Source organism: Rattus rattus, chromosome 15 (assembly GCF_011064425.1).
Source record: "Rattus rattus isolate New Zealand chromosome 15, Rrattus_CSIRO_v1, whole genome shotgun sequence".
NCBI lineage: Eukaryota > Metazoa > Chordata > Mammalia > Rodentia > Muridae > Rattus > Rattus rattus.
In genome coordinates this window covers 6461747-6474526 of record NC_046168.1, presented here as the reverse complement: position 1 = coordinate 6474526, position 12780 = coordinate 6461747, and the positions used below count along the sequence as shown (strand labels likewise).

General features: G+C 41.9%; 1 protein-coding gene across 2 annotated transcripts in view; it reads left to right on the top strand.

Moving 5' to 3' along the window:
* Ndfip1 (Nedd4 family interacting protein 1) overlaps positions 1-11034 on the top strand; it is a 47570-nt gene extending 36536 nt beyond the window's left edge. The window contains exons 6-8 of one of the 2 annotated variants that reach the window (XM_032886247.1): positions 2472-2538; positions 5921-6026; positions 10071-11034. In XM_032886247.1, the coding sequence (XP_032742138.1) occupies positions 2472-2538; positions 5921-6024 (171 nt within the window). In that variant the 3' untranslated portion in view covers positions 6025-6026; positions 10071-11034. The remainder of the gene's footprint in view (positions 1-2471; positions 2539-5920; positions 6027-10070) is intronic. The other variant, XM_032886246.1, reaches the window with a different exon arrangement.
* Positions 11035-12780: the final 1746 nt, after the last annotated feature.

Here is a 12780-nt window from a genome sequence, read left to right as displayed (position 1 = left end):
ATGGCACTTATCATCAATCTCTTAGTGTATTTAATTTGTAAATCAAACTTTATTAAAGGTCCATATGTTCATAAAAATTGTATATACATATACATGGGCTTTGGAACTGCCTGCCATTTCAACCATTCATAAGTGTCTCAGAGGCTATCTCCCATGGACAAAGAAGGAATACTGCTTTAATTCTCAGACACCAGGACCTCCAAAGACAAGTAAAATGAATTGCAAATCTATTAAACACTAAAGTTTTTACTAGATGGCCAAAAAAAATGTAGATGTTATTAGATGTCCTTATTATCTAACGAAAACGAAGCTCAGAGTGGCTTACCAAGTCAGAAAAATGTGGGGAAGTTTCTATTCCCCACCAAAGCTAGTCCTGCTATAGAGGCTCATTAAATCAGCACTTGAGCATCAAGAGGAAGAGCTGAGATCTCAGCTTGTTCTGTAGTTGTTCCTTTCAGATGTAAGCTGGTGGCTTAGATAACACACTAACACACAGTATTTCACAGAAGAACATGAACTGTACGTGCATATAATGTATTCACCCTGCTGAGTGACACAGCCTAGTGTCATAGCATGTTAGTGTACAGGCTGTTTTGCATTGTGATCTCGAGGCTGACTGAGAGCTGTGGATGACTACCACCATCCAGCATCCTGAGAGACTGGTTCATCCTACCTATCTGTCACAAGGCTGGAAAAGACTCAACTGCAAAAGATAGTTTTTACTGGATGTTCTATCATAAAGTTAACAGCTTTTCCATTTTTTTCTTTTTCTTTATGTTTTGTTTGTTTCATTTTGTAATGTGTTTTTTGAGAAAGAGTTTCTCTGTATAATAGCCTTGGTTTTCCTGGAACTAACCCACTTTATAGACCTCAAGAGATCCACCTGCCTCTGCTTCCTGAATGCTGGGTTTAAAGGCATGCACCACTACATCTGGTTAAGTTAATTGCTTTTGTTGGGGGCCATCTGTCTTCTTTTTCTCTTTTAAGAGACCTTCAATTCTTTTTTTTTTTTTCACTGGATATTTTCTTTATTTACATTTCAGATGATTTCCCTTTTCCCAGTTTCTCCTCTGGAAAACCCCATCCTATTCCTCTTCCCTCTGCTTCTATGAGGGTGCTCCCCCCCCACCCAACCACTCACTCCCAACTCCCTGCCCTGGCATTTCCCCTACACTGGGGCATTGAGCCTTCACAAGACCAAAGGGCCTCTCTGCCCGTTGATGCCCAACAAGGCCATCCTCTGCTACATATGCAGCTAGAGCCATGGGTCACTCCATGTGTACTCTTTGGTTGGTGGTTTAGTCCCTTGTAGCTCTGGGCTCTTGTTTAATTGATATTCTTCCTATGGGGTTGCAAACCCCTTCACCTCCTTTGGTCCTTTCTCTAACTCCTCCATTGGGGATGAGGCCTTCAATTCTTAACTTTCCAAAAGAATGCCCTGTGCCAGTTCTTGGCAAAGGTATACTGTTACCATGAAGTACATGATTAAAAAGTTTAGAAGTCAAGGTTTGGAACAAATTGGGTCTCACTGACATGGAGACAATGATGTCAGCCAAATAATTGCTTCTAGTACTGAGTGCACACAATAGAAATAGAAACGTATTCAGATGGGAAACACTTTGTGGAGGATTGCCAAATTACAGGGATGCACTGCCATGCCAGGGATTGTAAAAACTTCCCAACAAACTAAGAGCTGAGTCTGGTGGCACAGGAGAGTTATGTCAGCACTTGGGAGGCCAAAGCAGAAAGAGCACGACTGGGCTATACACCAGCATCCCATCTCCACCCCTGGCCTGAACACAAGACGAAAATCATTCTTCTGTGTACTTGCAAAATAAGGAAGAGTCTATAATAAAGCAGAAAACTTTAAAGGTTTTATTTTCCCATTTGAAGACATCAATTTGTATTTGTCAAAACAATTTCAAATTAGAGTAGATCTTATTTTACAAATTATTATGGTTGAGTGGTTCAGTAGTTGAGAGGACTTGTTGCTCTTGCAACGAGACCTGGATTTAATTCCCAACACCCATATGGTGGCTCATAGCCATTCATAACATTTTTTTTAAAGATTTATTTTATGTATAGGAGTACACTGTAGCTGTCTTCAGACACACCAGAAGAGGGCATCAGATGGTCATGAGCCACCATGTGGTTGCTGGGTATTGAACTCAGGACCTCCAGAAGAGCAACCAGTGCTCTTAACTGCTGAGCCATCTGTCTGCCACCATTTATAACTCTTAATTATAGGGGAATCTTATGCTCTCTTCAAAACTCTTCAAGCGCGCGCACATGCATGTGCACGTGTGTGTGTGTGTGTGTGTGTGTGTTTGTAAAACATGCACATTATATAAATGAATTAAAAAATACCTGTGTATGGTCTTGATGACAGTTGTGTTTTGCATATCCCTAAATTAGTACATGAAATTGTTCTGTTAGGTTGAAAAGTCTTTGCCTTTTTTTCCTTCTTTCAGTTTTCCACCTATTTCCCTGGATACTTTGATGGCCAGTACTGGCTTTGGTGGGTGTTCTTGGTTTTAGGTAAGTGCTTTTAACATAAGAAAATGAAATTTAAAATTACCTTTTAAATTTTTTAAATGTCTTAAATTAGACAGCTAAAATTACTTTAGCAAAGCATTTCACTGTATAGTATTAACCATCAATTTAAAATGCAATTTTCAGATGTTTCTTTCCTAAAGACTAGTTTCCACCAGGAGTAGCATGTGTGTTAATAGAGTCTGTGACGCTTCTCCTAGTCCACTCATTTGTGATGGGGGCATGCTGACGACTCTACATGCTTTCGAGTTGCTGCCACAGAGGGTTTGCAAACTCAACCCCAAGTTTATTATAAATGTATGTCTGTGAGCCATCTTTTGTTAGATCTATCAGTAAACTACAGAAAATGTATATACATAGCTCTAATACTCATAACTCCTGAAATTAAGGGGTTCATCATCGATAAAGGACTTATTTTATAGTGAAAGGAAGATTGGAAACTCCATGCCCAGGCTGAGTGTTGCTGGCATACACCTTTAATCCCACCATTTGTTAGACAGGGTAGCCAGGCAGAACTCTGTGAGTTAGTGGCCAGCCTGGTCTTCAGAGCAAGTTCCAAAACAGCCAAGGCTACACAAAGAAACCCTGTCTCAAACAAAACAAACAAAAAACCCAAAGCCCTATACAGCAGTAAATATACACATACACAATACGTACACACATTTGTGTGCATGCACACATGAGGACAGTCTGGCTGTTAATCTCCGGATGACCGTTTTTATTTTTCTTGTTTATTTTAAATTATTTTCTTCCTAATCATTAAAGTAAGGAAATTAGTATTGCGGTGAGTTTTTTAATGTGGCTTTGTTATTTATAAAGATATAATATAAAGATAAGATCCAGTCCCAGGGACTATCCTCGGCACTGCTGACCTGTCTGCAGAGCAATAGCAGAGCCGCCCAGTAGCTTTTACAGATGGCTTAGTGGTTAAAAGTTCACAGTGTTTCCGCAGGAGAACTGTGATTGCCAGCATCTATGGCTGACTGAGGGCACGTGCATATAGCCCAACACAAACATGCATATAATTAAAAGCAAAGTGTCCAAAAAAGATGATTGACAGTAGACGTCTGCGGCCCCTTCACTCTGTCCTGCCGAAAGCTTAGCACTCATGATGTGACTCTTGGCTATTGCCAGAAATCCTTCCTGGTTTAGATCCTCTTTCCTTCTTTGTTTTTATTTTGTTTGTTTGTTTGTAAGACAAGGTTTCTCTTGTGTAGCCCTGGCTGTTCTGGAACTCACTCTGTAGACCAGCTAGCCTCAAACTCAAGATCTGTCTGCCTCTGCCTTTCAAATGCTGGCATTAAAGCCTTGTGCAACTATACCTGTTTCTTTTTTATTATTATTTGTGTTTGTTTTTGTTTCTCTTTCTTTCTTTTTTTTTTTTTTTTTTTTTTTTTTTTTTTTTTTTTTGAGCAAACCCTTTGTAGGCCAGGCTGGCCTTGACCTTGCTGTGTGGCTGAAGATGACCTAGAATTTATCTTCCTTCCTGTACCACTCCAGTACTGGATTACAGGAATACACCACCGTGCCTGGTGTTCAGATTCATAATTGGACTGTCATCTTGTTTTGTTTTTGAGACAAGGTCTTGTTATGTACCCTGGGGCTGGCCTAGAAGTCGCTGTGAAGGTCAGGAAGTCATTAAGCTTGCTTGATCTTCTTGCCTCTGCCTCCCAAGTGTGCATCCTCACGTCTAGTTCCCGCTCTGCACACCTTGTATCCTCTGGAAGCTGTGGGGGGGGGGGGGCCTGTTGCTCATGAGTCTGGCTAGCTCAGTCTAACACCCAAGCCTAGCAAGGACTTGAGGTGAGACCTGCCTGCCTTCATCACCAGATCCATGCATCTTAGAAAGTGCACGTCGTCCATGGTGCCATTCTCTGCCCTCCTGTACTAGAGCACTATCTGCTCTTGCTTACTGGAATCTAATGATTCCAGGAAGAGAAAGGGTGAAGTTCCCCCTGCCTTGATTTCCACAAGTTTAATAAAAATGAGTGGCTCGGGAGGAATAATATCTTGGCATGTTTATTCTCTCAGATAGATTCTGAGAGAAAGGTTGGGTTGAGTGATGGCTCATTGGCCTAGGACACTTGGATAGCATGCTCAGTCCCTGGCTTTAATCCCTAGCACCATTTGAAAGAGATGATGAAACTAAGGCTGGCCACCTACTGGCTTTAAAGGTAGACCGGGTTCCAGACGGATCAAAGGAGAGACAGGAGGGATTTTCAGATGGCGTGTTTGCAATATAAATTAAAGAAATTTAATGGGTTGATTTTCTGTATCACTGTTTCATGGAAGACAGATTGATATTTTTTAAGATTTATTTATTTTATGTATATAAGTACACTATAGTTGTCTTGAGACGCACCAGAAAAGGGCATCAGCTACTGAGTACAAGGGTTGCTTCAGATTAGATAGTGGTTGTTGCATAGGTCAGTGAGGACACTTAAGCCAGGGCATTGTATGTAGTGAACCTTATAACCTGCAGGTTGTATCTAATGGCATTAAAATGGCGCAGAGTGTGTTTTCATCTGAGGGGCTCACCATCTGAGGGTTCATGTGTGAGTCTGCTCCTGTCAGACCACCTTTCCCAATAGAAAACTGGGGCCTGGCTGTGATGGCTCACACCTCTAATCCTAACACTTAGGAGACAGAGACAGGCAAATCTCTGTAAGTGTAAGGCCAGCCTGGTCTACAGAGCAAGTCCCAGAACTGTTAGGATGACTTCCTGGACTACTAAGAAAACCCCTAATGGGGGTGGGGGTGGGTAGTAAAAAACTGGAGTTTTACGTATGTGTATGCTGACATCTAGTGGACAGTGTTAAGTACTGTTGGCAGAAAATGAAATAGAAAAGATTTAGAATTAAACTTGAGAAGAGCAGACAGAATTCTGGTGGTGTGTGCCTATAATCCCAAAAAACTGCAGGGGTGGAGGCAAGAAAATTAGGAGTTCAAGGCCAGTCTTTCCCACACAGCAAGGCGGAGGCCAGTCTGTATACTGGGATCATATATTAGAAAACGGAACAACAAACCCATTTGTAATCCCTCCATTTGGAGTTCATTTTATGGGTGTTGTTTGAGAACTCGAGGCCTCCAGATGAAGTAGTCTGGGCCCATTTTACACTCCATTTCCTTTTGAGACCAATTAGATCCTGTGCAAAAGAGTTGTTTACACTTGAGATTTTTGCCTTCCTGTTGAGGATATCCCACTGGATAATTTGCTAGAAAAGTCCTTTGGAGATATTGGGGGAAACGCTGTGTTAATAGGCTTCAGCAGGAAAACAGCCATTTCTGTTACAATGGGGGAAGTTCTGTGGAAGGGACTTAATGTAGAAATTAGAAAATCATTCTTGACTTTTCTTTTCTTAATTAGGCTTTCTCCTGTTTCTCAGAGGATTTATCAATTATGCAAAAGTTCGGAAGATGCCAGAAACTTTCTCAAATCTCCCCAGGACCAGAGTTCTCTTTATTTATTAAAGGTATTGGAGTTGGGTGGGGAGACTGTGCTCCTTTGCTGTTGTGATCATATGCTTTGTTGCAGAGATCAGGTCAGTTTAGAATGAGACTCTGATGGGGCATGTAAGAGGGCCATAAAAAAGTCCTAGCTCGGGGTTGGGGATTTAGGTCAGTGGTAGAGCGCTTTCTTAGGAAGCGCAAGGCCCTGGGTTCGGTCCCCAGCTCCAAAAAAAAGAACAAAAAAAAAGTCCTAGCTTCCCCTTTTTTTTGGAGAAGTGGTGTCTACAAAAAGTTGCTGCTGCAGGCAAAGCGGAAGAAGATAAGTATTTTGGCAACTTACAGGCAAGGGTCTCAGTAGTAAGGGGTACTGAGTATTGATGGTATGACGGAGCCCATCAGGCAGCCTCCTCCTTCCCTAATCTCACAGAACCCAGAATGCCCTGAGGGACGTCAGCAGGTACATCAAGAATGGCCCTCTTGCTTGCTCTACTGACAAGCCCACTAAAATTAAGATCTCTTAAAATTAGTCCTTGGCCTTTTCTTGCTGCCTGTTTTCAGGTTCCTGCCCAGATTTTAGGACTCTGGTAGAGAGGAAGCTCAGACCTAAGGGAAGGAGAGAGACCTTTCTTTTACTTGAACAGAACTAAGCCCTGAACTGATTCACACAGTTCTCCCCAGTGGCTAACTCCATCTTTTACCAGCAGCTACCTGAAGGGTAAGATAGCTTGAATATAACAGAGAGTCCTGACAAGGCAGGCTATGCCGTCACACACTTCAGTCTTTGTCCTTTGGGCTTTGGAGATTGGGTGTTTGATAAGTTCAAACCTTGAGCACAACTTAAAAGCCAGGCCAGTCAAAGGCCCAGAAAAGGCCTTGTGATAGCTGTGTGCAGCAGTTGTCACAAACCTTAAATGACAGTAGAAGTTAACTTGTGGGCGTTGGCTGTGGGGGTGGGAAAACTTGAGTCTCCTGAGGTGTAGTGCAGACAGAAACAGACAGCAGCTCAGCTCAGACTTCAGGGTGGCTGTGGGTCATCCCTGCAAACAGGACTATCCTGTAGGAATTTGATGGTAGCTGTGAATTTCCCAGTGGCATGAGATCGCCCTTCTCTCTGACAGGTGACAGGCGGGAGGGTGTAGCTCAGTGTACAAGGTTTGACTCCTCTTTGAAAAGGGAAGGAGGCAAAGGAGAAGCAGGGATGTTTGGGTGTGCTGGAGAGTGCATACTTGGTTCTTCTTCTCGTACACAGCAAATAGGAGCCAAGACGGACTGCACAGCGCTCTGTTTTCCACCGTTGGGGATTGTGATGGGATTATGTTCTTTCTAAAAATTTTGAAATATTTCTAAGTGGTCCACATTGAAAGTCATGAATCTGCTAGGCCACAGTTTATATCACCAGTCTTTAGGACAGTGCTGCGGGAACTGGTCAGGGAAAGGTTTGAGCAGGGTTTCTATGGTGTGCTTTAAAAGTTGTCAAAACCTGCACACAAGTAAATGAGTGGCCCCGTCTGAGGGCACTAGAACATTTATTTGCCTTCTGCCCAGCCTTGTGTGGTAGTTGGTATGAAATCACTCAGATGTGCCCAGAGGGTCTTGAGCCCAGGTGAAAGGACTGGGATTTAAAAGCAGTGTTTACAAATCTAATTGCTTCCTTACCAATTAACTCTCAGAATCCCTTGGAGGGAAATGGTAAGATTCTGTAGGTATGAGTGACCGCTGTTCATTGTAAAGTCTAAAACCTCTCTATCCAGATCCACTTGTAGAATACTTGCTTTCTTTAGTCAACAGATATTTTGGTTAGAAGGTAGAGTGAAACCTCATCTGTGAGGTATTGTGGCGTTAGTTATGGAATCTGACCCTCTTTGGTGGTTGATATTCCTAGTTAAAAGCAAGCTGGATAGGCTTACCTGTGCCAGACAGACCATAGGCAGAGAATTTCAGAAGTAACTATTTTAATAGAGAAAATACTACATCTTCCATTCTGGACTGAACTTCGTGTTTACAGAGGGTGTTGGAGTAGAGACATCTCTCACCTGGCAAGGCAGATCTCTGTGAATTTGAAGCCAGTCCGGTGTATACAGTTCCAGGACAACCAGGGCTATATAGAGAGACTCTGTCTAAAGATACAAAACTCAAAGAGTAGAGACTTCTTAGGCTATCCAAAATGCAGGACAAACAAGATGAATTGTGTACAGAAGTGCAATCATAGGATGTTAGCTAGTTTTATGTCAATTTGACACAAGCTAGAATTGAGGAAAAGGACCTCAACTGAGAAGATACTCCCCTCCAGTTTGGCTTACAGGCAACAAAAACAACTGTGGAGTGATCCCAGTAAACTCCTCCATGGGGAAGAAGAGATGGCTCAGCAGTTAAGAGTACTTGTTGCTCTTGCAGACCTGGTTTTAGTTTCCAGCACTTAATATGATTGTCACAACCGTCCATAACTCCAGTTCCAGGGCTTCCCTTGTCCCTCTGACTTCTAAACTTCTTTTGGCTTTGCAATGAAGAGTTACTTAAAGTTTTCCCCACATTTTTTTCATGAGAATTATACTAGTATGTATGTATGTACAGGGCTAGGGACTAGGCTCAGTGATATCTGCTTAGCATTCAAGGCCCTGAGTTCCGTTCTCAGCACAGGGCAGGGACACACATAGACACAGACATCATTTTTAAAGTATATTTTTGTCATAATACTTTTTAAAAGTTGATTGGGAATTGCATAGATTCTGAAAAACATGCTTCCCAGATACCTTGGGTTTTTTTGGTTTTTGTTTTTTTGTTTTTTGTTTTTTTTTCAAAACTTTTTTATTTTTTAATTGAATTTATTTAGGGCATGGGGAGGGGAGCTGAAAGTATAGGCAGAGAAAGAGTAGAGAAGTAGGGGCTGGCCATAAGCATGTGAAGAGAAAGGGAAGGGGGAGAGGAGAGGGGAAGGGGTGAGAGGACAGAGTTAGAGCCTCAAAAAGTTTTTTAAAGACTTATTATTTATTTAATATGTATATGAATACACAGAAGCTGTCTTCAGACACACCAGAAGAGGGCATCAGACCCCATTACAGATGGTTGTGAGCCACCACGTGGTTGCTGGGATTTGAACTCAGGACCTCTGGAAGAGCAGTCAGTGCTCTTAACCTCTGAGCCATCTCTCCAGCTCTAATAATTTAAATTTCTAAAGCACATTTGCAGGATAGGACAAGTGAGTTTACATTCACTTTCTAATTTTGCCACAGTTTACATAGAAGGTAACGTCTTTGGCGTCCTCACTGGAATTTTTCCTGTGTGTGATCTGACAGAATTGTCAAGTGAATGGTAACATGTATTAGGAAATGGTTCTCTTTCAGTCTGGCCTAATGAGACTTAAGTATAGGATGAAGAGCAGCCACTTCCACTTTTTTTGCTCTTTTGTTAGAACAGAAGAAAAAAGAGTGAGAAACTCCTGACTTAAAGTTTTTGTTTTTTTTTTTTTAAAGATGTATTTATTTTATGTATGAGTATGAGTACACTGTAGCTGTCTTCAGACACACCAGAAGAGGGCATTGGATCCCCTTACAGATGGTTGTGAGCCACCATGTAGTTGCTGGGAATTGAACTCAGGACCTTTGGAAGAGTAGTGGGTGTGTACCTTTAATCGCTGAGCCACCTCTCCAGCCCCCTGACTTGTTTTTTAAGAGAGAGTATTCTGGGACAGGAAAGTTGGTCAGGGTTTAAGAGCACTGGCTGCTCTTCCAGAGGACTTTGGTTCAATTTCCCAGCATCCCCATGGTGGTCAAAATCATCTTTAACTCCAATTCCAGAGGATCCAATGTCCTCTTTTGATCTCTGAATGTGCTGTACACATGCAGTGCACAGATATTCTCGCAGACAAAGCACCCATACACATAAAATAAATCTTTAGAGAGAGCATGCCAATTATTTATAGTTGGAGGAGGGGCTTGGTGTTTTAAGAACTGAAAATTGATTTTATTGGCTACTACGATGTCCATGTATAGTAATCTTCAAATTGTGTTGAAATGCAGCATGTATGTCTCCAGGCATCTTGTCTTCTTTGACTATACCCAACATTACAGGCTGCCTAGAGCTTGACTGTTGAGTGTCCTTCTCTGGCAGATGTCTTCTGGCCAAGCTTCCTGCACTGATGAAGTCCCTCGAGAAGCGAGAGAGAGCACCTGCAGGAAGTGAATCCCCACCAGGATGGAGGAACAGTCACCTGCTTTAAAAAATAAAGTACTGTTGAAAAAGATCATTTCTCTCTATTTGTTCCTAGGTGTAAAATGTTAATAGTTAATGCAGAATTCTGTAATCATCGAATCATTAGTGGTTAATGTTTGAAAAAGCTCTTGCAATCAAGTCTGTGATGTATTATTAATAATGCCTTATATATTGTTTGTAGTCATTTTAAATAGCATGAGCCATGGCCCTATAGTCAGTAGGGGGCAATCTTGCTTTATTCATCCTCCATCTCAAAGCAGATTTGAAATTACAGATTAGTGTAAGCTATGGATAAGGCTGGCTGTTTGAAAAGGGGTTTTCTCAAAAGTCAAAACTTTGGTTATGACTGCATTTCTGCACATAATCCATATTTCCTGTTCAAATTAATCTAGAAATGCGTTTAATTGTACTGTGTGTGAACATCTGGAAGCAAAACCATAGTGCAAAGTTCACTGTAATGTTAACAAAAAATGTTCTCAATTGGTAAATAAGCATTACTTTTTCATAGTCTATATTCAGAAATTACCTTTTCATTCCGTAGTTCTGTGTAGTTCATATAAAATGGAAAGGGCAAAGACAGATTCAGATTAAATATTAAATATTCTTCTGCAAACTGGATAGAATCTCAGAGGGTCAGGAGCAAAGAGTTAGTTTGGAACTTTTGAGAGGATCCCTAACATTCTGTACTCCTTGCTTTTACAACTGTTGTAACTGTAGAATGATGTGCTTGCTGCCCAAGTGCTAGTTCACTTTGGTTGCTATATTAAACTGTAAATACAATAGAACATTAATAAATGTCTCTTGTGTAGCACCTTTCCTGTAGATTAGTGTTTAATTTTGGAGTTTACATTTACGGATTATGAAAACATTTTCTAATCTTCTAATCTTACACAATAATCCAGAGTATATTCTAAAAATTAAAACTTTGTGTCTTAGGGCTTTATTGCTGTGATAAAACGCCATGACCGAGCCAGGTCTGGTAGTGCACACCTTTAATCCCAGCTCTCAGAAGACAGAGAGGCAGGTGAATCTTTTCATTAAGGCCAGCCAGAGCTACACAGAGAAACCTTGTCTCAAAACACACGTGCGTACGTGTGCTTACTCACACACACACACACACACACACACACACACACACACACACACGCACCCCAAAAAAATCCCCACCATGATCAAAAGCAGCTTGTAAAGGGTTTATGTCGGTATGGAGCTCCACAGAACAGCCTCCCATCATGGAGGGACCTGCAGGTAGGATGCTCAAGGCAGGAACTGGAGTAGTGGCCATGAAGTGTGCTGCTTGCTGGTTTGTTTCTCAAGGCTTGCTATCTTACAGTTCCCAGGACCACCTGCCTAGGGATGGCACCACCTACAACGAACTGGGTCCTCTCTCGCACATCTGTTTTGAATCAAGAAAATGCACTACAGGCTTGCCCGCAAGCCAGTCCCGAGCTAGGGTATCTTCTCAATTGAGGTTCCTTCTTCCCAACTCTGGCTTGTGTCAAACTGACATAAAGTTATCCAACACCCTATGGTTGTACTTCTGCACACAGTTCATTTCGTAATTCACAAATAGGAACAGAAGTTTCATATCCCACTCAGTACCTGCCTACAAATTGCCTCTCCAAATGACCATGGACCAAAAAAGGAGGAGCATGGGAATCCTGCTGAGAAGTACCCAGGAGGCCGCCTCCTGTAGCCACAACAATAGAAAGTCTGCTGGGACCCTTGGCCCTGTCCCCCCATTCAGCATAGCCGGAGACAGACGGGCCCTCATTCCTCCATGTTTTTATTCCTGTTTGCTTGTTTAGAGATCAGTGGTTGTTATATCAGCCATTTGATTTTTTTCCATATTCTACTTAGGTGAAATAAAAAAAAAAAAAAAAAAGCCACAAGGTTTTCAAACTATCTAGTAAGCCAGCATTAGCATGTGCGATAGTTACACTTGTCTGCTGCCTGTAAACACCTGTGAACCACATAGGTCTGTCAGGGTGTCGGTATACCGCACACAGAAATGTCCAAGCCTCCTGGAATCGCTTTGTTTTGTATGCAAGTTGTGTGATTTTACTTCCTTTGTTAAAAATGTTCTTATCTGTTTGTATGTATGTGTGTCTGCCTGTTTTGAGACTTAATGCTCACTGTGTAGCTTTGGCTCGCCTGAAGCTCACTGTGTAGACCTCTGGCCTTGAACTTGTGTCAGTCCTCAAGCCTCTGCCTCCTGAGTGCAGGAACAACAAGTGTGCATTACTGCACCGTGCCTAGATTGACATTGCCAAGAGTTGCAACCAGGTTAGTGATTATTTATTGTTTGCAGGGAGGGGGCAGCTTCCTCTAGAGCCCAGACTGGCTTTGAATTCACAGCCCTCCTGCCATAGCTTCATGAAGGTGCCCAGCTATGTATTATATGTATTGTGTTATAATCTCTGAGGTCCTCCTCCACTCGATTATACCAGGAATACACTTTAGAAATTTTTACCACCTCTTAATGGTTCTAAATGAAAATAAGTATAAGAAATCAGCAGAGAGACCATTTAAATCATCTTGCAGAACAGAGTAAACCAGAATAAAGGA